Source organism: Mustelus asterias, chromosome 5 (assembly GCF_964213995.1).
Source record: "Mustelus asterias chromosome 5, sMusAst1.hap1.1, whole genome shotgun sequence".
In the NCBI taxonomy this organism is placed as follows: Eukaryota; Metazoa; Chordata; class Chondrichthyes; order Carcharhiniformes; family Triakidae; genus Mustelus; species Mustelus asterias.
The window spans coordinates 25,735,237-25,760,192 of NC_135805.1; the positions used below are offsets into that span (position 1 = coordinate 25,735,237).

Sequence of the window (24,956 nt, forward strand, 5' to 3'; positions counted from 1 at the left end):
GAAAGAAAACCACTGGGATTAAAGGTCAGAGTGAAGATGTTGACAGATTCACAATTAAAAAAATATTTTTTTTTCGTCTTCATTCCTCTCCGGCTTATGTTGATTTTTCGATTATCTTTCGATTTGGCACTTCAAAGCCTTCCGGACTCAACGCTGAGTTCAACAATTTTAGACCATAATCTGCTCCATTCCATTTCCCTTTTCGTTATTGCATTTGATTTTTACTTTCAGTCAGCAGCGCACCTGCTCTCGCCACATCATTTATTTCTTTGCTTCTGCTCCCTTTCACCCCAAAGGCTAATTCTTCCATCATTCAATCGCTCCTCATTTTCACCCTACCTTCCCTTTGTCCTTATCCCAATCACCCCTTTACAATGTCTCTACTTTTCCCAGTTGTGGTGGCACAGTGGTTAGCACTGCTGCCTCACAGCGCCAGGCACCCGGGTTTGGTTCCCGGCTCGGGTCACTGTCCGTGTGGAGTTTGCACATACTCCCCGTGACTGCGTGGGTTTTCTATGGGTGTTCCAGTTTTCTCCCACAGTCTGAAAGACGTGCTGGTTAGGAGGTACACTGGCCATGCTAAATTCTCTCTCAGTGTACCCGAACAGGTGCTGGAGTGTGGCAACTAGGGGACTTTCACAGTAACTTAATTGCAGTGTTAATGTAAGCCTACTTGTGACACTAATAAATAAACTTAAACCTGTCCCACTCACCCCTTTTATAATGTCTCGACCTTTCCCAGTTGTAATGAAGACCACGGACCTGAAATATTAACTCTCTTGTTTCTCTCCGCATATACTGCCAGCATTTTCTGTTTTTATCTCAGGTTTTATTTCAGGTTTAAAATGTCAGTATTCACGGGGGAGGTGCCGGATGATTGGAGGGTGGCTCATGTTGTTCCATTGTTTAAAAAAGGTTCCAAAAGAAATCTGGGAAATTATAGGCCAGTAAGTTTGACGTCGGTGGTGGGCAAGTTATTGGAAGGTGTGATAAGGGATAGGATCTACAAATATTTGGATAGACAGGGACTTATTAGGGAGAGTCAACATGGCTTTGTGCGTGGTAGGTCATGTTTGACCAATCTATTAGAGTTTTTCGAGGAGATTACCAGGAAAGTGGATGAAGGGAAGGTGGTGGATGTTGTCTACCTGGATTTCAGCAAGGCCTTTGACAAGGTCCCTCATGGGAGGTTAGTTAGGGAGGTTCAGTCGCTGGGTATACATGGGGAGGTAGTAAATTGGATTAGACACTGGCTCAATGGAAGAAGCCAGAGAGTGGTTGTGGAGGATTGCTTCTCTGAGTGGAGGCCTGTGACTAGTGGTGTACCGCAGGGATCGGTGTTGGGTCCATTGTTGTTTGTCATCTATATCAATGATCTGGATGATAATGTGGTAAATTGGATCAGCAAATTTGCTGATGATACAAAGATTGGAGGTGTAGTGGACAGTGAGGAAGGTTTTCAAAGCTTGCAGAGGGATTTGGACCAACTAGAAAAATGGGCTGAAAAATGGCAAATGGAATTTAATGCAGACAAGTGTGAGATATTGCACTTTGGAAGGACAAACCAAAGTAGAACGTACAGAGTAAATGGTAGGACTCTGAAGAGTGCAGTTGAACAGAGGGATCTGGGAATACAGGTACAGAATTCCCTAAAAGTGACGTCACAGGTGGATAGGGTCGTAAAGAGTGCCTTTGGTACATTGGCCTTTATAAATCAGAGTATCGAGTATAAAAGTTGGAGTGTTATGGTAAGGTTATATAAGGCATTGGTGAGGCCGAATTTAGAGTATTGTGTACAGTTTTGGTCACCTAGTTACAGGAAGGATGTAAATAAGATTGAAAGAGTGCAGAGAAGGTTCACAAGGATGTTGCCGGGACTTGAGAAGCTGAGTTACAGAGAGAGATTGAATAGGTTGGGACTTTATTCCCTGGAGCGTAGAAGAATGAGGGGAGATTTGATAGAGGTGTATAAGATTTTGATGGGTATAGATGGAGTGAATGCAAGCAGGCTTTTTCCACTGAAGCTAGGGGAGAAAAAAACCAGAGGGCATGGGTTAAGGGTGAAAGGAGAAAAGTTTAAAGGGAATATTAGGGGGGGCTTCTTCACGCAGAGAGTGGTGGGAGTGTGGAATGAGCTGCCGGATAAAGTGGTAAATGCTTTTAACATTTTTAACATTTTAACACTTCTAACATTTAAGAAAAACTTGGACGGGTTCATGGATGAGAGGGGTGTGGAGGGATATGGTCCAAGTGCAGGTCAGTAGGACTGGGCAAAAAATGGTCTGGCACAGACAAGAAGGGCCAAAAGGCCTGTTTCTGAGCTGTAATTTTCTATGGTTCTATGGTTTCCATCGTCTGCAGTATTCTGCTTTTCGAGCAATGTGATAATAGTTCATTGGTTGAGAGTGAGATATTGCCCAGGTGACTGGGGAAATCTCTGTTCTTTGAAATGGGGCTATGGAATCTTTGCCAACCCCTTGAGACGGCAAATAGAGCCTTAGATAGCACCTCGCACAGCGCAGCACTACTCCCTCGGTACTGCACTGAGGTGGTGGAAGTGTAACCTTTGCGCTCAAGTCTCTGGACTACAGATAGGTAAAGGTAAAGTCACCCCAGTCCCAGGTGACCACAGGCTGCTCTCCGCTTTGACGGGGAGAGCTGACTGGTGGTGATTTAACCCGAGGATCACCACACCTCAGGCGAGGGGCAAGATTGAGAAGGTGGGGCCTCATGAATAACCACAGCTAGTGCGGGAATTGAACCCATGTTGTTGGCGTCGCTCTGCATCACTAATCAGCCATCCAGCCAACTGAGCTAACTGACCCCCAACTACAGATATAATTAATACACGGCCAGTGATGAAAGATACATTTCTCTGTACAGGTTTCATGAGCTGATCCATGTCCTTTTTATCACATCTTGAAAGGATAAATTTCATCTGATTTACTCACCATACCGCCAGTGCACTCTCTACAATCTTGCAAACATGCTAGATTTTCCCAGGTGCTATAAGCCTTCAGCCCTGCAACTAATGCCTGCAAAGAGCGATTGTTGGCCAGATTCCTGCCTTGGTACATATCTTCATCCAGTATCTCTCCTGCATACCTGTGAGGTTGAAAAGAAAATCACACATAACCAAGGTTGAGAGGCATAGCCCAGTAACACAATACAATAGATTGCAACCTCTGATAAAGGCATGTTTATTGCGACAACTTCACATTATATCCAGCATCCTTAGGGTCAGGAAAGTGGAAAGGATAAACAGCCGAGCTTATTGCTCCTGCTTGTACTCTGTGTCATCTGTGTTGCAAAATCTGCCTGGAAGAGAATCTAGTCAAGGCAGAGGAGGACTCAGTCTCTTCACACGGCTGGTGGGACTCTGTCAGTCACTGCAGTCAAAAAGGTTGCTTTTACTGAAGAGTTGCTTTTACTGAAATATGCCCCAGCACTGAATGAGATTGTGTTTTTACTATTGCTATGTCTCAGTTCATTCGACGGTAAAAAAATCTATTTTTTTCGGCCAATCTTACTGCTCATGGGAACCTAAGAAATAGGAGCAGGAGTAGACCATTGAGCAACCCCCCTCACCCCCACAGCTACGCCTACTCCACCATTTAATTAGGTCAAGGCTGATCTTTGACCTCAACACCATTTTTCGGCACTATCCCCATATCCCTCGATATCTTTAATAACGAGAACTCTATCCAGCTCTCTCTTGGACATGCTCAGTAACTGAGCCCCCACAGCCCTCTGTGACAGAAAATTCCAATGATCCGCCATCCTCTGAGAGAAGAACTTCCTCCTCTTCTCAGTCCTGAATAGCCGACATCTTTTTCTCAGACATGTTCCCCTGGTTCTGAGCCTCTCAAGGCATTCAAGTCAGGCGACCCTGACCTACACAAGAAAGCCAGATGCGATCTAAGGAGATCCATCAGATGGCAAAAGACAGTAGCGGACAAAGCTAGAGTCCCAGGCTAGCCACACGGACCCCCGCCGACTATGGCAAGGTCTGCAAGACATAACAGGCTACAAGATGAAGGCATGTAAAATCGCCGGCTCCAATGCACCCACCGCCCCACCCCTCCCCCAATGAGTTCAATGCATTCAACGCCCATTTTAAGCAAGAGGTCAGCGATAGTAGGGCCTCCACACCGGAAGCCTCGGATGAACCAGTATCTGAGGTCACCATTGCAGATGAGAGAGCAGCCTTCCCGAAGGTCAACCCACGGAAAGCGACTGGCCTGGATGGGGTACCCGGACAACCACTCAGATTCTGTGCAGATCAGCTGGCGGGGGTATTCGCAGACATCTTCAACCTCCCTTTACAACAATCTGAGGGTCCTATCTGCTTCAAGAAGACAACCATCATCCCTGTACCAAAGAAAAGCCAAGCAGCGTGCCTTAATGACTATCGTCCGGTGGCTTTGACATTCATCATTATGAAGTCCATCGAAAGGTTAGTCATGGCACGAATCAATTCCAGCCTCCCGGACTGCCTGGATCCACTACAGTTCACCTATCGCTGCAAAAGTCCACAGCAGATGCCATCTCCCTGGCCCTGCACTCAACCCCAGAACACCTAGATAACAAGGACACCTATGTGTCGTTGTGGGCAGCACGGTAGCACAGTGGTTAGCACTGCTGCTTCACAGCTCCAGGGTCCCGGGTTCGATTCCCGGCTTGGGTCACTGTCTGTGTAGAGTTTGTACATTCTCCTCGTGTCTGCATGGGTTTCCTCCGGGTGCTCCGGTTTCCTCCCACAGTCCAAAGATGTGCGGGTTAGGTTGATTGGCCAGGTTAAAAATTGCCCCTCAGAGTCCTGAGATGTGTAGGTTAGAGGGATTAGCGGGTAAATATGTGGGGGTAGGGCCTGGGTGGGATTGTGGTCGGTGCAGACTCGATGGGCCGAATGGCCTCCTTCTGCACTGTAGGGTTTCTATGATTTCTATGTCAGATTCCTATCTATTGACTACAGCTTCGCCTTCAACACTATTATTCCCACAAAACTCATCTCCAAACTCCGTGGCCTGGGCCTCGGCTCCTCCCTCTGCGACTGGATCCTAAACTTCTTAACCCACAGACCTCAATCAGTAAGAACACCTCCTCCACGATCATCCTCAATACCAGTGCCCCACAAGGCTGTGCTCTCAGCTCCCTACAAGACTCCTTATACACCTATGACTGTGTGGCCAAATTCCCCTCCAATTCGATTTTCAAGTTTGCTGACCACACTACCGTAGTGAAGAAAGAACAAAGAAAATTACAGCACAGGAACAGGCCCTTCGGCCCTTCAAGCCTGCACCGACCATGCTGCCCGACTTAACTAAAACCACCTAACATTCCGGGGACCATATCCCTCTATTCCCATCTCATTCATGTACTTGTCAAGACGCCCATTAAAAGTCACTACCGTATCCGCTTCCACTACCTCCCCCGGCAACGAGTTCCAGGCACCCACTACTCTCTGTGTAAAAAATCTGCCTCGTCCATCTCCTTTAAACCTTGCCCCTCGCACCTTAAACCTATGCCCCCTCGTAATTGACTCTTCCACCCTGGGAAAAAGCCTCTGACTATCCACTCTGTCCATGCCTCTCATAATCTTGTAGACTTCTATCAGGTCTCCCCTCAACCTCCGTCGCTCCAGTGAGAACAAACCAAGTTTCTCCAATCTCTCCTCATAGCTAATGCCCTACATACCAGGCAACATCCTGGTAAATCTTTTCTGTGCCCGCTCCAAAGCCTCCACATCCTTCTGGTAGTGTGGCGACCAGAATTGAACACTATATTCCAAGTGCGGCCTAACTGAGGTTCTATAAAGCTGCAACATGATTTGCCAATTTTTAAACTCATTACCCCGGCTGATGAAGGCAAGCATGCCGTATGCCTTCTTGACTACCTTCTCCACCTGCATTGCCACTTTCGGTGACCTGTGTACCTGTACACCCAGATCCCTTTGCCTATCAATACTCTTAAGGGTTCTGCCATTTACTGTATATTTCCTATCTGTATTAGACCTTCCAAAATGCATTACCTCACATTTGTCTGGATTAAATCCATCTGCCATTCTCCGCCCAAGTCTCCAACTGATCTATATCCTGCTGTATCCTCTGCTGGTCCTCATCGCTATCCGCAAATCCACCAACCTTTGTGTTGTCCGCAAACTTACTAATCAATCCAGTTACATTTTCCTCCAAATCATTTATATATATTATAAATAGCAAAGGTCCCAGCACTGATCCCTGAGGAAAACCACTTGCAACATTCAGAAACACACCCTTCCACTGCTACCCTCTGTCTTCTTTGACCAAGCCAGTTTTGTATCCACCTTGCCAGCTCACCTTTGATCCCATGCGACTTCACCTTCTGCACCAGTCTGCCATGAGGGACCTTGTCAAAGGCTTACTGAAGTCCATGTAGACAACATCCACTGCCCTACCCTCATCAATCATCTTTGTCACTTCCTCGATAAACTCGATCAAGTTCGTGACTCCCCTTCACAAAACCATGTTGCCTCTCACTAATACGTCCACTTATTTCCAAATGGGAATAAATCTTGTCTCGAAGAATCCTCTCCAATAATTTCCCTATCACTGATGTAAGGCTCACCGGCCTGTAATTACCTGGATTATTCTTGCTACCCTTCTTAAACAAAGGAACAACATTGGCTATTCTCCAATCCTCTGGGACCTCCCCTGTAGCCAGTGAGGATACAAAGATTTCTCTCAAGGCCCCAGCAATTTCCTCCCTTGCCTCTCCCAGTATTCTGGGGTATATCCCATCAGGCCCTGGAGACTCGTCTACCTTCATGTTTCTCAAGAGCCCCAATACCTCCTCCTTTTTGATCTTAACATGACTCAAACTACCTCGGATGGTGATGGCTAACACGAGGGGACATAGCTTTAAATTGAGGGGTGAGAGATATAGGACAGATGTTAGAGGTAGGTTCTTTACTCAGAGAGTAGTTAGGGTGTGGAATGCCCTGCCTGCAGCAGTAGTGGATGCGTCAACATTAAGAGCATTCAAATGGTTATTGGATAAACATATGGATGATATTGGAATAGTGTAGATTAGAGGGGCTTTAGATTGGTTTCTCTGGTCGGCGCAACATCGAGGGCCGAAGGGCCTGTACTGCGCTGTAATGTTCTATGTTCTATCTACACATCTTTTCCCAGACTCATCACCCACCAAGTCCTTCTCTTTGGTGAATACTGACACAAAGTACTCATTTAATACCTCGCCCATTTCCTCTGGCTCCACGCATAGATTCCCTCTCTTGTCCTTGAGTGGGCCAACCCTCTCCCTGGCTACCCTCTTGCTCTTTATATATGTTTAAAAAGCCTTGGGATTTTCCTTAATCCTGCTGGCCAATGCTTTTTCATGACCTCTTTTAGCCTTCCTTACTCCTTGCTTAAGTTTCTTTCTACTTTCCTTGTATTCCACACTTGCTTCGTGTGTTCCCAGCCTCCTAGCTTTGCCAAATGCTTCCTTATTCTCTTTGACTAGGCTCACAATATCTCTCGTTATCCAAGGTTCCCAAAACTTGCCATACTTATGCTTCATCCTTAGAGGAATATGCCGGTCCTGAATCCCTATCAACTTACACTTGAAAGTGGGTCAGATCTCAAACAATGACGAGACAGAGTAAGGAATGAGATAGAGAATCTGGTGAACTGGTGCAATGACAATAATCTCTCCCTCAATGTCAACAAAACGAAGGAGATTGTCATCGACTTCAGGAAGCGTAAAGGAGAACATGCCCCCGTTTACATCAATGGGGATGAAGTAGAAATGGTCGAACCCTTCAAGCTTTTTGGTGTCCAGATCACCAACAGCCTATCCTGGTCCCCCCATGCCAACACTATAATTAAGAAAGTCCACCAACACCTCTACTTGCTCAGAAGACTAAAGAAATTTGGCATGTCAGCTATGATTCTCATCAACATTTACAGATTCACCATAGAAAGCATTCTTTCTGGTTGTATCACAGCTTGGTATGGCTCCTGCTCTGCCCAAGACCGCAAGAAACTACAAAGGGTCATGAATGTAGCCCAATCCATCACGCAAACCAGCCTCCCATCCAATGACTCTGCCTACACTTCCCGCTGCCTTGGCAAAGCAGCCAGCATAATTAAGGACCCCACGCACCCTGGACATTCTCTCTTCCACCTTCTTCCGTTGGGAAAAAGATACAAAAGTCTGGGGTCACGTACCAACAGGCTCAAGAACAGTTTCTTGAGTCAGTCCGGAAGGGTAGATAGAGTTAATGTATGGGAGGCTGGTTTGCGTGATGGATTGGGCTACATTCATGGCCTTTCAGTTTCTACATAAATCTCATTTGTACGGACATAATCAGTGCTTTTTAGTTGCTGGTTTGCTATGGGTGAGAATTCTTCAATCTGATTGGTTGTTCAACCTAGCTGATAATGTCACTATTTCTAAGAGCCTTGCCCTGGCTCCAGGACGTAACGAATACTGTAATAGACAAATACTGTAATAGACAAACACTGTAATAGACAAATACTGTAATAGAGGAAACTGGCACCATAGAGCTAGCTTTCTATGGGGCCAGTGGCAAACACTGTCCCTTCATCACTAACCACGATATCCAAGCCCATAATAGCATAAAGTCACTTCATAAGCACTGAGCTATAAACTACAGGGGGAAGCTACTTAGCTCATAGGGTTTGTGGCAGCTCTTTGCCAGACCAATGAGGGGGGATCTTATGGAGACTTATAAGATAATGCGGGGGCTGGACAGGGTGGAGGCGGAGAGATTCTTTCCACTTAGTAAGGAAGTTAAAACTAGAGGACACAGCCTCAAAATAAAGGGGGGTCGGTTTAAGACAGAGTTGAGGAGGAACTTCTTCTCCCAGAGGGTGGTGAATCTCTGGAATTCTCTGCCCACTGAGGTGGTGGAGGCTACCTCGCTGAATATGTTTAAAGTGCGGATGGATGGATTCCTGATCGGTAAGGGAATTAAGGGTTATGGGGATCAGGCGGGTAAGTGGTACTGATCCACGTCAGATCAGCCATGATCTTATTGAATGGCGGGGCAGGCTCGAGGGGCTAGATGGCCTACTCCTGCTCCTATTTCTGATGTTCTTATGTTCTTATTCGAATTAAACCAGAACTACGATATTATACCCAGCAGGCAAGACAGACCAGAAAATGTAAAATTCTGGAATATTTAAGATGGAGAGACAACTTGATTGAGGCCATTATAACTATGAGGATGTTTAATTGGGTTGACGTTTCCACACTATGGAAGGCCAGTACTAGGGACCATAAATATACGATGATCACGATAAATACAATAGAAAATTCAGCAGATACGTTCATTCATTCAACCCTACAGCGACACATCCATTCGTACGTTCATTCATTCACCGGTCCGTCGGCCGGTGTCGGATCATCGGTGTCAGTCTGTCAGTGGCCGTCCCATCCCGTCCGTCCACCTTATCCAAAGAGTGGTCATCATGTGGAACTTGGTATCACAAAAAAAAGTTGAGGCAAGGAAAACTAGATAAAGTTATTTGGGGGGGTCAGTGAGCTCAGATGGATAGCGCCTGGTTCGGAGCAACATCAAAAGCCTGGGTTCGATTCCTGTTCCAGCTGAGGTAAACGTGTGCCAAAACAGAAAGTGCTGGAAAATCTCAGCATCTGTGCAGAGAGAATAGAGTTAAATTTTCAAGCCAGAATGTCTCTTCGTCATTTTGTTTGTTTTTGTATACATTACGTATGGCTGGCATGGGAATGCATTGGGTCAAATATCTTCCCCTCTGGGTTGAAAGCTCGAAGTTGATTCAGTGTATATATCTGAGGCATACATTTTTAAGATCTATTTTTCACAGGATGTGAGTGTCACTGACTAGGCCAGTATTTGTTGCCCATCTCTACTGCCCTTGACGAAGAAGTGGTGAGCCGCCTTCTTGAACCGCTGCAGTCCATGTGATGTAGGTACACACACAGTGCTGTCAGGGAGGGAGTTCCAGAACTTTAACCCAGCGACAGTGAAGGAATGGCAATATATTTCCAAGTCAGTGTGTTGCGTCGCATGGAGGGGAACTTGCAAAGTGGTGGTGTTCCCATGTATCTGCTGCCTTTGTCCATCTTGGTGATTGAGGTGGCAGTTTGGAAGGTGCCGTTGAAGGAGCCTTGGTGAGTTGCTGCAGTACGTCTTTTATATGGTACACTCTGCTGCGACTGTGTGTTGATGATGGAGGGAATGATTTTTTGAGGTACAGGGTAGATGCAGGAAGGATGTTCCCGATGGTGGGGGAGTCCAGAACCAGTGGTCACAGTCTGAGGATAGACCATTTAGGACTGAGATGAGAAATTTCTCACCTAGAGAGTGGTGAGCCTACCACAGAAAGCAGTTGAGGCCAAAACATTGTTTGTTTTCAAGAAGGAGTTAGATACAGGTCTTGGGGCTAAAGAGATCAAAGGTATGGGGGGAAAGTGGCGGAGCAGGCTCGAAGGGCCAAATGGCCTACTCCTGCTCCTACTGTTTATGTTTCTATGTAAATGGCTGCTTGGGATCAAGGAGGTGAAACAGGCATGGAAGCTTAAGACACATCCCCCCCCCCCCCCCCCACACACACACACACAGCTATATTTTATATGGAAGTCGAGACAACCAGTGCCAGTGCTCAACCTTACAAAGGTGCAAAGCTATGCTCAACCTTCTGACTGTTACCCAGAGCCCGCGCACACAACATTAAATTTATATTCTGCTCCTCATCTCGGCAAACAGCTGTGAGCGCTTTATGGAAAATAGGAGAGTAGGGAGACAGACAGAAGGGGCAGGAGAAGACACAAAGTTTTCAGGAACTTTTGAAAGGAGAGACAGAGGCAGCCAGGTGTAATGGTTAGCTCTAAAGATTAGGGGCTGAACGATTGGCCCCAGAGGGCAGTAGATCATTGGGAGAAGGGAAACAAGCAACAATCCAAAGCTAAAGGAAGAAATTGGGTCACTTTTACACTTGGCATATAAGTCAACCTATTTTTTTAAGAAGGGATTTTTTCTGGGCCTCAAAGGCTGACTTACACCTTTGATATCTGACAGTGTTTCAATGTTGTCTCCCCAGTGTCAAAATATCCTGTTACGCAGTGATATTTTGGGTGAGGTTCAAATAGCATTTAGTACGCCAAGAGGGGACTCCCGCCTAATAACAGGTCGTGGCTTCAATTAAATGCTGCAACTGCAGCAAGACTGGGGACTACTGACACCAGAAAAACACAGAAAACCCTTCAGCATTATATAATAAATAGTCTCAGCATAAAAAAACAACAGAAATTAAAGACAACAAAAAGGAACTTAAGTCCTGATAATAGCAAGCGAAAAGATAGCACTTTGCCTACATGACAGGAATTCAACCAACATTCTTCCTGGTTGGAGTTAAATTAATGAGCTACTCATGCTGTCTGTATGAAAATGTTTCACACTACACCACTCTAATATACAGTCAATGAGAGCTTTGCATGTACCTTCCACTCTCCACAATGTCAGCTTTCTAGTTTTTAGTGCTCACCTATTTTACATTCCATCTCACTTGCACACGTATTTAAATGATAATTGTACTGATAATTATAATCCCCCGAATTTTCTGTCCTTATTCAGCCTCGCCCGAAGGCAGTGACTCACAGTGAAGCACTGTTCAACAAACAACGATATTAAACACAACAATATTTTACAGGGGAGTCAAGACAGCGAGTGCTAGTCTTCAACCTTGCAAAGATGCAAAGTTATGCTCAATCCTCTGATTTTCACCCAGAGGGCACACACACAATGTTCTATTTATATCCTGACCCTTGCATAGGCAAATAGCTGTGAGCACTTTATGAAATAAAGCAGAGAAGGTGGAAAAGAGAGAGAGAGAGAGATATAGACAGACAGAAGGGCCAGTAGAAGACATGGGGTTTTAAGGTAGTGAGATGTACCTCACTAAAAGTTTGACTTCAGGGGAAGCACAGTGGAGGACCTGCCTCTGTCTACATCAACGGGGATGAAGTGGAAATGGTCGAGGGCTTCATGTTTCTAGGTGTCCAGATCATCAACAACCTGTCCTGGTCCTTCCAACAACGCTATAGTTAAGAAAGCCCACCAACACCTCTGCTTTCTCAGGAGGCTAAGGAAATTCAGCAAGTCCGTTACAACTCTCACCAACTTTTATAGATGCACCATAGAAAGCATTCTTTCTGGTTGTAGCACAGCTTGGTATGGCTTCTGCTCTGCCCAAGATCGCAAGAAACTACAAAGGGTTATGAATGTAGCCTAGCCCATCACGCAAACCAGCCTCCCATCCATTAACTCTGACTACACTTCCTGTTGCCTCGGAAATGCAGCCAGCATAATCAAGGGCCCCACGCACCCCAGACATTCTCTCTTCCACCTTCTGCTGTTGGGGAAAACGGTACAGAAGTCTGAGATCACGTTCCAACTGACTCAAGAACAGCTTCTCCCCTGCTGCCATCAGACTTTTGAATGGAACTACCTTATCTTCAGTTGATCTTTCTCTACACCCTAGCTATGACTGTAACACTACATTCCACACCCTCTCCTTTCCTTCTCCCCTCTGTACTCTATGAATGGTATGCTTTGTCTGTATTGCAACAAGAAATAATACTTTTCACCAATACATGTATCAATAATAAATCAAATCAAAGATTTGGGCCAGGGCTGAATGATAAGTCCCAGATGGTGGATCAATGGAAGCAGCAAACAAGCAACAATCTATAGCCAAAAGAACAAAGAGGATACATACTTTTACCAGCCCAATTAGGGCGGGCGCGGTGGCACTGTGGTTAGCACTGCTGCCTCACAGCGCCAGGGACCCGGGTTTGATTCCGGCCTCGGGTCACTGTCTGTGTGGGGTTTACACGTTCTCCCCGTGTCTGCGTGGGTTTCCTCAGGGTGCTCCGGTTTCCTCCCACAGTTCAAAGATGCGCAGGTTAGAATGATTGGCCATGTTACATTGATCCTTAGTTTCAGGGAACTAGCAGGGTAAATATGTGGCATTACAGGGTAAGGCCTGGTTGGGATTGTTGTCGGTGCAGGCTCGACGGGCCGAATGGCCTCCTTCTGCACTGTAGGCATTCAATTCAATCAGGACAGCATGATTTTTGTAAGTGAATTTCAAACCTGTCTGTATCGCCATTCCCAAACATTTGAAGCATTCCTCCACCCCACCCAACATTTCTCGAGCTAAAAACTATTGATTAATCCTTAGTTTAGAGTGATTGGAACTGGTAGAAAAAACAAATTGAAATGGCAATTTGTCCTTCCTTTCTCAGTTACATCCAAAAGGTATTGTTTACTTCCTAAACCATCCATCGTTGTTAATTCCTCTGAGTGAGAAGCCTGAAGAAACAAATCAAGTGCCTTTCAGGTCCAACTCTTTCTTTCGGTGGAGGCCGCAGCAATGCAAAGGCCAGGAAGGTCTCAATTTCAATCCCACCTGAAGTTTGGTGATCTCCACCAAGGCAGCAATTGGAAATCAACAATTTGGAACCGTGTCCCCAGGCTTGGAAAGAGAAAATCGTCCTCCCACTTGGATTGTTTCCAGGAATTCCCACTGGAAATTAATGTGAATGGGCATTGGATCAGGAAGAGATTAGGTTTAGCTCTGATGTCCACTGTAGTTTAATAGTCCATCAACGCATGAAGGTCAGCCAGTTGGGTGAGAGAAAGGAGGGTGTCTGTTGCCTGTGGAAGTGGACATACCATCAGTAAGGATGCATGTGTGCAGTTTTGGTCTCCTTTTCTGAGGAAGGATGTTCTTGCTCTCGAGGGAGTGCAGCGAAGGTTTACCAGGCTGATTCCGGGGATGGTGGGACTGATTCCGGGGATGGTGGGACTGATGTATGAGGAGAGATTGGCTAGGTTAGGATTGTTTTTGCTGGAGTTCAGACGAATGAGGGGGGGGGTCTCATAAAGACTTATAAAATTCTAACAGGACTAGACAGGGTAGATGCAGGGAGGATATTCCCGATGGTGGAGGGGTCCAGAACCAGGAGTCACAGTCTGAGGATTCGGGACAGACCATTTAGGACGGAGATGAGGAGGCATTTCTTCACCCAAAGAGTGGTGAGCCTGTGGAATTCATTACCACAGGAAGTAGTTGATGTCAAAACATTGAATGTATTCAAGAGGCAGCTGGATATAGCACTTGGGGCAAATGGGATCAAAGGTTATGGGAGAAAGCAGGATTAGGCTATTGAGTTGGATAATCAGCCATGATGGTGATGAATGGCGGAGCAGGCTCGAAGGGCCAAATGGCCTCCTCCTGCTCCTAAGTTCTATGTTTCTATGTGTGAGGAAGGGGGAGACGTGAAAAAGAACAAAGAAATTAAAAAGCTCAGAGAGAACAGATGTTCACATTTCAACGTGTGATTATTTTTTCCCCTGAATTTTGCTATTAAAAGGAAAACTGATTTCCATCAATTCTATCCCATCTCTCCTGAAGACACTGAGTCCTTGCTAGTTGCACAAATGTGTACGTTACTAGCTCTCATGGGTGTCAGAAGCTTTAAAATAATCCTGGAAAGGCAGTCCATTCCAGTGGCCTTCATGGCATCATCATCATCCGGAGGTGTCACAAAAGATGACACGATTCAAGACCGCTCAGATAAGGAGCACTGGTGTCAATACAACAGAAGAATCACAGACAAAATAAAAAAGGATGGGGGCCTTTTTGGCAGACTTGGCAGACAACAGGAATAATAATAGCAGAAAATGAACCCCAGTTATGCCAGAAGAATTACTAACAGACTATTCAGATGTAATTCGAAATATCATTTGCGGTAAATTATCCAAAATAGGACAAGAAGGTTTGAAGCAACACACAACACTGAAGGCTCAGAAGGAGAAGATGGCGAGTATTCATCAGTCTCAGAGAATTGTACTGATCACAAGAAGCTTCAGTCTGGTAATGAGTATGCTAGTCACGGGTTCATTTAATTGTGCTGTACTGGACAGTGGTTGCATATCCATAGTATGTGGAAGAGATTGGTTGAAATGTTATTTGGATTCACTCAGTAGTAAGGATCGGAGTAACGTCAAGAGAAACAAAAATTCTATTTGCTTCAGCTCTGGGGATGACAACACTTCAAGGTCCCTGAAAAGTGTGGGGATTCCATGCACAATTGCTGGAATATTAATACAGCTGTAATATCTAGTAAGCCACTCCATGAAAAAAGCACAAATGAAATTGGGCATAAAGCTATTGTCGTTTCGAAAGTCAGTTGTTTTCCAATTCAATCAATTAGGACATTATTGCATCCCTTTAGCAAAATGTTAAAGTAATGTTAATGGCATCAGATGATAGGAATTTGAGGGGAAAAAGAAAATTCTCTGCAAACTACATCAACAATTTGCTTATCCCTCTTGTCCCAGATTAAAATCCCTACTAAAGGAGGGCACCTTCACAGCCTATCTCCCGTTATGTGGAGATGCCGGCGTTGGACAGGGGTGGGCACGATAAGAAGTCTCACAACACCAGGTTAAAGTCCAAAAGGTTTATTTGGAATCACGAGCTTTCGGAGCGCTGCTCCTTCATCATCTGATGAAGGAGCAACACTCCGAAAGCTCGTGATTCCAAATAAACCTGTTGGACTCCAACCTGGTGTTGTGAGACTTCTTACTGTATCTCCAATTAGTATGAGACTTTAATGAAATAGTAGCTGTGGATTTAAAGATGTGGGGCAAGGATAGAAACATTTTCATTTTACATTTCTTAGACATGGCATCAGGATTCAGTCTTTTTACAGTAACACATGATAAAGACAAAAAAACCATTGTTGATAAAATCATGGAAAAATGGATAGGGACCAGACTGGGAATATTGGCTAAATTGCTAACAATGGGGGAAATTTGCGAATGGCGAATTTAAAGACATGCAAAAATATGAACTTTTTACTGATGACCACAAAGTCCCTTCAGTATTGGGATTTGTGAAAGAAAGCATGTGGTGGTTGACGAGATGCTCCATAACATCTTAGCTGACCAACCAAATTATAGGTTAACATCTGGCCTTGTTTGGGGAGTGAATCTGCTTCAGAATGGTGGTTGGGGGGGGAGGGAGATCCAAATAAAGTGACAGGGTGTGATGGGAAGACTGTAATTCTCCAACATGGTAGCCAAACTGTTAAGAGTACATTCATCTAGATTAATTAGGATCAATCAGAAACTTGCAGACTCTGAGCAAATACTAGAAGGTGATGAGGCATCTGGCAGCTCATATACTCATATATTTGACATTTATCAGGAGCATAGAGTACAGATAAAATCTGGATCACAACAGACCAGGTGGGGCAGCATGGTGGCACAGTGGTTAGCACTGCTGCCTCACAGCGCCAAGGAGCCAGGTTCGATTCCCAGCTTGGGACACTGTCTGTGTGGCGTTCTCCCCGCGTCTGCGTGCGTTTCATCCGTGTGCTCTGGTTTCCTCCCACAGTCCGAAAGGCACGGATTGGCTCTGCTAAATTTTCCCTCAGTGTACCTAAACAGGTGCCGGAGTGTGACAACTAGGGGATTTTCGCAGTAAGTTCATTGCAGTGTTAATGTATGCCTGCCTACTTGTGACACTAATAAATAAGCTTTAAAACTTTAAAGATAATGATGCACAAGATAAGACTATTGCATCTAAGGAACGACTGCCAAAGGTCAGTGCCAGGGTAAGGTACCTACCAGAAGGGCTCAGTGAATGGAGGGATGGCACCATTGCTGGGACAGCAGGAGAAGCTACCGGCAAATTCAAACATTGAGTCCGAGATGGTGGATAAGAGTTAAGATCTATGCACTGGCAAAGTATGGAAAGCATCACATACTGGCAATGTAACGTCTGATCATGGGAGGGAGAGACCATGTAGCAGTAGACCAGAAAGAGATGGGAGGGCAGGTGGCGGATGTAGTTTATCTGGGAGAAGTCTCACAACACCAGGTTAAAGTCCAACAGGTTTATTTGGAATCACGAGTTTTCGGAGCGCTGCTCCTTCATCAGGTGAGTGACTCAAGCTCGTGATTCGAAATAAACCTGTTGGACTTTAACCTGGTGTTGTGAGACTTCTTACTGTGCCCACCTTAGTCTAACGCCGGCATCTCCACATCATGGTAGTTTATCTGGGAGAAGGACTATAAAACAGCTAAGAACACCACTAGAAGCATAAGTCCTTATGATCAACAAGTTTTGACTGCCACAAACAAATTAAAAGATAAATCGATAAGAGAGGCTAAACACGATATAAACATCCCTATTTTTATAAAACTGCACAGCACATTATTCAACTCTCCAGGACCAATGCCAAGTGAAATTTGCCAATTACATAAATAAACATCTTGTGCCTTGAAAGCTCCCGTTATACTCCAGATGTTACTTCATCACAGATAAAAGCATTAAAAACTTTTTAAAACAAAGTGAGTTGTTCTTGAGAATGGAGGCAGTGGCCAAGGATTTACAACTATTAGTTAATCTCAAGAGAGCCGAGCTCAAAGTCTCTATTAGTCTGTAACTGAGCTCACAATCTATTAGGTTTTTTTAAGCTTGAAGGAACAGAGACCTGCAGAATAATGTACTGTGTGTTATATGGCATAGCTAAAGAAAGAAATTGGATATGTATTGCATTTCATCACCTCAGGGCACCCCAAAGCGTTTCAGAACCGATTAAGCACTTTTGAAGGATTGTACTGTCAGTAACCAGGCAGTCAATTTGTGCAAAGCAAGGTCCAACAAATAGCAAATTAGACAAATGGTCAGGTAATCTACTTCAGTAATGTTGGTTGAGAATAACTATTAAACATCATACTGGGGAGAACTTCTCTGACCTTTGAATAATGCTTCATTTTAACACCTCATCTAAACACAGCCTCTGACAGTGCATGGTGGCTATTTAACCTGTCACGTCTTTGACAGTTCTCTGCAAGAGCAACTCAGCTAGTCCAACTTCCCTACCTTTTCCACTAGGCACTACAGATTTTCTTTCTTCATAGAACCATGGAATCCCTACAGTGCAGTAGGAGGCCATTCGACCCATCGAACCTGCACCAACTCTCCAACAGAGTATCTTACCTAGGCCCACCCCCCACCCTATCCCTGTAACCCCACACATTTGCCCCCAGTAATCCCCTAATCTACACATCTCGGAACCCTAGGGGGCAATTTAGCATGGTGGCAGCATGGTGGCACAGTGGTTAGCACTGCTGCCTCACAGTGCCAGGGACCCAGGTTCGATTCCCAGCTTGGGTCACTACCTGTGTCAAATTTGCACATTCTTCCTGTGTCTGCGTGGGTTTCCTCCGGGTGCTCCAGTTTCCTCCCACAGTCCAAGGATGTGCAGTTTAGGTGGATTGGCCATGCTAAATTGCCACTTAGCATACAAACTCTACCAAGGCTTGTAGTGAAACGGGGTCCCTGACGCTGTGAGGCAGCAGTGCTAACTACTGTGCACAGATACTTGTCCAATGCACATTTAAAAGCCCTGATTATATTTGTCTCCACTACTCTCTCAAACAGTGCATTCCACATTGTAACCACCCGCTATGTAAAAATGTTTTTCCGCAGATAATAGTGGATTTCGCAGGTGACATCACCTTCCTGGCCAAAGAATCGCACTCCAAGACAGGACTGCCAGTCTGGAGAATAGCAGCACCAAGGCTGGGCTACACATCAGATGCAAGAAGACCAAGGCAATGACAATTGGACAGCAACGAGACCCTCCTATCACCATCAGGCAGCAGAGCATTGAGGACGTCGATCCCACTCTCTACCTAGGAAGTAAAATCTCCAGGGAAGGTGATGTTCACACAAGAATTGGCAAAGCTGCGCTAGTCATCCATTGATTCCAGACTGCCTGGGCATCCTACACCATCAACATAGCCACCAAGCTGTAATTCTATTTGTCCATAGTAGTACCAACTGCGATCTATGCCAACGAGACATGGAACAAATCGGCGCAGCTGTTACACAAGTTGGAACACCTTTCACCAGCGCTGCCTACTAGCATCACATGGAGAGACAGCATCACCCAACGGGGAAGTGATCCAGGGAACTGGTCAGAAGTGACCATGACTGTGATAGGGTGACAACGGAGACTGGCAGGTCATGTATTTTACCTTCCTGACATACCAGTGTGGCAGTCAAATGGACACCACCAGATGGAAAAACACAAGACCATTTCCTGAAGACCTGGCAAAGTACATTGAAGGGGGACCTTCAAGAGCAGGACACCACCTAAGCTGGAGCAAAAGAGATTGCTATGGATTCGGTACTGGTGGTGAAGTCTTGTCCATTGTCTCGCATGGGACTGGAGGAACTAAATCTAAGAAAGTCATATCATGGTTGATGCATTTGCTAATCACCTCTGGTTCTCAACTCTTCTGCTAATGAGAATATTTTCTCTCTACTTAATCCAACTAGACCCCTATGATTTTGAAATGGGTGGTTAATTAATCTGGTTTTCATGTTGTTGAAATATTGGCTGGATACTCGGAGAACCAGCTGCTCTTCTTCCAAAAGCACATTGGAACGGTTTAATATCCACGTGGATAGTAGTGGGCTCCAATGGAGGTTGGCAACTCCAATATGAGACTAGTGGCAGAGCTGAAGAGGATTAGAGTGATGGAGTCGCAGGGAGGCACTGCAGTCGCCATTAACGTCCATGGTGGATAATAGGTTCACTACATTAATAACCTTCTGGATAGCAAGTGTGTTCTCACTTTAACACCTCACCAAAAGGAAGGTGTCTGTCCCACCTGTATCATTCCCTTAGTGCTGCCATGGACTGTCTGGTGTGGGCTTTCAATGAGTGAAGCTTGCACAGGTCAGATTTGCACCGACAAGAGAGTTTTCCGGTATATCCCATCAGGCCCTGGGGACTTGTCCACCTGAATGTTTCTCAAGAACCCCAATAAGGATGGTGGGTGGGTTCTCAAGGTGGAAGCACTGGACATAGTAGTGGGCTCTAACGGAGGTTGGCAACCCCCAGTGTGAGGACTCGTGGCAGAGCGATGGAGTTGCAGGGAGGCATTGCATTGCCATTAACGTCCATGACGTGGATAATAAGTTCACTCCATATGGCCAATGGAGACATTCATCTCCATTGTTTCCGAACTCAATGGTAGGGCTGAGATATGGGCAGATGGAATTGGAGTCCAGAGGGATCAACATCTTTATTTTTTGCTTTCCACGATAATATCATAAGAAAAATGATCATTAACTGAATAGCTTAGAGAATTGGTATCAAACTAATTGCTGTTTGCCACTGGTGAGCTCTTTCATCACCTCAACAGCAACAACTTCCGACATCCCGCTGTGAGATGACCTCCTTTTACTTGCCAGAGAGCTGACACAGTGGGGATTTGTGCGCCGCTCAAAAGAATCTGGTTTTGATTTGATTTATTATTGTCACGTGTCCTGGGATACAGTGAAAAATATTGTTTCTTGCGCCATACGGACAAAGCATACTGTTCATAGAGAAGGAAACGAGAGAGTGCAGAATGTAGTGTTACAGTCATAGCTAGGGTGTAGAGAAAGATCAACTTAATGCAAGGTAGGTCCATTCAAAAGCCTGACGGCAGCAGGGAAGCTGTTCTTGAGTCGGTTGGTACGTGACCTCAGACTTTTGTATTTTTTTCCCGAAGAAAGAAAGTGCAAGAGAGAATGTCCGGGGTGCGTGGGGTCCTTAATTATGTTGGCTGCTTTTCCGAGGCAGCGGGAAGTGTACTCAGTCAATGGATGGGAGGCTGGTTTATGTGATGGATTGGGCTAGGTTCGCAACCCCTTGTAGTTTCTCGCAGTCTTGGTGTGAGCAGGAGTCATACCAAGCTGTGATACCTCGGGAAAGGATGTTTCAATGGTGCATCGGTAAACGTTGGTCAGAGTCTGCATCCAAAAATAGGAGTTAATTACCCTTTTAGGGGGAGGCAATGACAAAAGAACAAAGAACAAAGAAAATTACAGCACAGGAACAGGCCCGTCGGCCCTCCAAGCCTGCACCGACCATGCTGCCCGACTTAACTAAAACCCCCTACCCTTCCGGTGACCATATCCCTCTATTCCCATCCTATTCATGTATTTGTCAAGACGCCTATTAAAAGTCACTACCGTATCCGCTTCCACTACCTCCCCTGGCAACGAGTCCCAGGCACCCACTACTCTCTGTGTAAAAGATTTGCCTCGTACATCTCCTTTAAACCTTGCCCCTCACACCTTAAACTTATGCCCCCTAGTAATTGACTCTTCCACCCTGGGAAAAAGCTTCTGACTATCCACTCTGTCCATGCCTCTCATAATCTTGTAGACTTCTATCAGGTCTCCCCTCAACCGCCGTCGCTCCAGTGAGAACAAACCAAGTTTCTCCAACCTCTCCTCATAGCTAATGCCCTCCATACCAGGCAACATCCTGGTAAGTCTTTTCTGTACCCTCGCCAAAGCCACCACATCCTTCTGGTAGTGTGACGACCAGAATTTAACACTATATTCCAAGTGCGGCCTAACTAAAGTTCTATAAAGCTGCAACATGACTTGCCAATTTTTAAACTCAATACCCCGGCCGATGAAGGCAAGCATGCCGTATGCCTTCTTGACTACCTTCTCCACCTGCATTGCCACTTTCAGTGACCTGTGTACCTGTACACCCAGATCCCTTTGCCTATCAATACTCTTCAGGGTTCTGCCATTTACTGTATATTTCCTATCTGTATTAGATCTTCCAAAATACATTACCTCACATTTGTCCTGATTAAACTCCATCTGCCATCTCTCCGCCCAAGTCTCCAACCGATCTAAATCCTGCTGTATGCTCTGATGGTCCTCATCGCTATCCGCAAATCCACCAAGCTTTGTGTCGTCTGCAAACTTACTAATCAAACCAGTTACATTTTCCTCCAAATCATTTATATATATTACAAACAGCAAAGGTCTCAGCACTGATCCCTGAGGAACGCCACTTGTCACAGCCCTCCATTCAGAAACGCAGCCTTCCACTGTTACCTTCTGTTAGCTATGACTGAGCCAGTTCTGTATCCACCATGCCAGCTCATCTCTGATCCCATGTGACTTCACCTTCTGCACCAGTCTGCCATGAGGAACCTTGTCAAAGGCCTTTCTGAAGTCCATGTAGACAACATCCACTGCCCTACCCTCATCAATCATCTTCGTCACTTCCTCGAAAAACTCGATCACGTTCGTGAGACACGATCTTCCCTTCACAAAACCATGTTGCCTCTCACTAATATGTCCATTTATTTCCAAGTGGGAGTAAATTCTGTCTCGAAGAATCCTCTCCAATAATTTCCCTACCACTGACGTAAGGCTCACCGGCCTGTAATTACCTGGATTATTCTTGCTACCCTTCTTAAACAAAGGAACAACATTGGCTATTCTCCAATCCTCTGGGACCTCCCCTGTAGTCATGATGTGGAGATGCCGGCGTTAGACTGGGGTAAACACAGTAAGAAGTTTAACAACACCAGGTTAAAGTCCAACAGGTTTATTTGGTAGCAAAAGCCACACAAGCTTTCGGAGCTGCAAGCCCCTTCTTCAGGTGAGTGGGAATTCTGTTCACAAACAGAGCATATAAAGACACAAACTCAATTTACATGAATAATGGTTGGAATGCGAATACTTACAACTAATCAAGTCTTTAAGAAACAAAACAATGTGAGTGGAGAGAGCATCAAGACAGGCTAAAAAGATGTGTATTGTCTCCAGACAAGACAGCCAGTGAAAGTATTCGCATTCCAACCATTATTCATGTAAATTGAGTCTGTGTCTTTATATGCTCTGTTTGTGAACAGAATTCCCACTCACCTGAAGAAGGGGCTTGCAGCTCCGAAAGCTTGTGTGGCTTTTGCTACCAAATAAACCTGTTGGACTTTAACCTGGTGTTGTTAAACTTCTTACTGTGACCTCCCCTGTAGCCAGTGAGGATACAAAGATTTCTCTCAAGGCCCCAGCAATTTCCTCCCTTGCCTCTCTCAGTATTCTGGGGTATATCCCATCAGGCCCTGGGGACTTGTCTACCTTAATGTTTCTCAAAAACCCCAATATCTCCTCCTTTTTGATCTCAACATGACTCAAACTATCCACACATCCTTTCCCAGACTCATCATCCACCAAGTCCTTCTCTTTGGTGAATACTGATGCAAAGTACAGTGACCTGGTGGTATTATCGCTGGACTATTAATCTGGAAACTCAGCTAATGTTCTGGGGACCCGGGTTCGAATCCCGCCATGGCAGATGGTGGAATTTGAATTCAATTTTTAAAAATCTGGAATTAAGAATCTACTGATGATCATGAAACCACTGTCGATTGTCGGAAAAACCCATTTGGTTCACTGATGTCCTATAGGGAAGGAAATCCTTACCTGGTCTGGCCTACATGTGACTCCAGAGCCACAGCAATGTGGTTGACTTTCAACTGCCCCCTGAGCAAGAGCAACTAGAATCATAGAATCCTACAGTGCAGAAAGAGGCCATTCGGCCCATCGAGTCTGCACCGACCACAATCCCACCCAAGCCCTATCCACATATTCCTACATATTTACCCACTAACTCCTCTAACCTATGCATCCCGGGACACTAAGGGGCAATTTAGAATGGCCAATCAACCTAGCCAGCACATCTTTGGACTGTGGGAGGAAACCGGAGCACCCGGAGGAAATCCACGCAGACACGGGGTCAGAATGTGCAAACTCCACACAGACAGTGACCCGAGCCGGGAATCGAACCCAGGTCCCTGGAGCTGTGAAGCAGCAGTGCTAACCACTGTGCTACCGTGCCGCCCAAGGAACTAGGAATGGGCAATAAATGCTGGCCAGCAAGCAATGCCCATGTCCCACAATTGAATAATTTTAAAAAATATATTCAGATTGGAAACCCTGCACAGCCACAGAGAATCTGCCTCCAGGAAGATCTCCCGGATGTGGGAATACATCGGGGAAGCTGAGCCAAGTCGTTTCAAATTTCTGTAAGCTCTCCCGCCCCAACCCAAGTCACCCCCACGGGGCTACTTCGATTCCGCTCATTGTGTCTCATCAAAATACGTAGGTGTAACTAGGTTGATGGAATCAACTTTCTTGCGATCTCAATCACAAAAGTATCATGTCAGTGCAGTCAGCTATGAAAGGGAGAGATATGTAAAGGATAATCTTATAGTTAAGACACAGAGAAACCACAAAATGCTATTATCTTGCTCAACAGCCACAAAATGGTTTTAACATATATTTTCTTCTGGCTAATCATGATATGCGTCACTTCTACGCACATAAACAAGTCAAACAAATTAAGCGCATGCCATTAAATGAGAGTTTGTTATTTGGAGCGCAAGTGCATGTGACTTAAGGCAATGCTGGTTAAAAAAAAATTACAAATAGTTTATAGGATCATCATGTTTTCACCAAACTGGATGGCACTTTATTCAGAAAGAACCTACTGTTCATTCATGACATCTTACCATTCATTAAATATTTCCCTGATTCTTGGCTTCATACCTATGACAATGGGTGAGATTTCATGGAGGCGACAGTAGTCTCAATAGCCAGCTGGTGACCAGGTGAGAACGCCACATCGTCACTGCTTTTGGCGAAGGCTGACCTAATTAACTATTACTTATGCATTTGACTGGATGAGAGGGGGGGGGGTCTTGCCTGGATCTAGGGACAGTCGTCCTGCCCACCAGGAGTCACTGGCCAATCAGCGGCTGGCAGTTCTGTTGAATGCCAGCACCGCCAAGGAGGAGGCTGCTGCCACCAAACCCACGCACAGCTTGGTATGGCTCCTGCTCTGGCCAAGACCACAAGAAACTGCAAAGGATTGTGAACGTAGTCCAGTCCATCGCGCAAACCAGCCTCTCATCCGTCGACTCCGTCTACACTTCCCGCTGCCTCGGAAAAGCAGCCAGTATGATCAAGGACTCCACGCACCCCGCGCATTCTCTCTTCCACCTTTTTCCGTCGAGA

At 45.5% G+C, this 24,956-nt stretch overlaps 1 protein-coding gene across 2 annotated transcripts in view; it reads right to left on the bottom strand.

Annotated features, from left to right (window-relative positions):
• acoxl (acyl-CoA oxidase-like) overlaps positions 1–24,956 on the bottom strand; it is a 427,580-nt gene that overhangs the window by 209,148 nt on the left and 193,476 nt on the right. For both annotated transcript variants that reach the window (XM_078212293.1, XM_078212294.1), the window contains exon 12: positions 2,952–3,105. In XM_078212293.1, the coding sequence (XP_078068419.1) occupies positions 2,952–3,105 (154 nt within the window). The remainder of the gene's footprint in view (positions 1–2,951; positions 3,106–24,956) is intronic.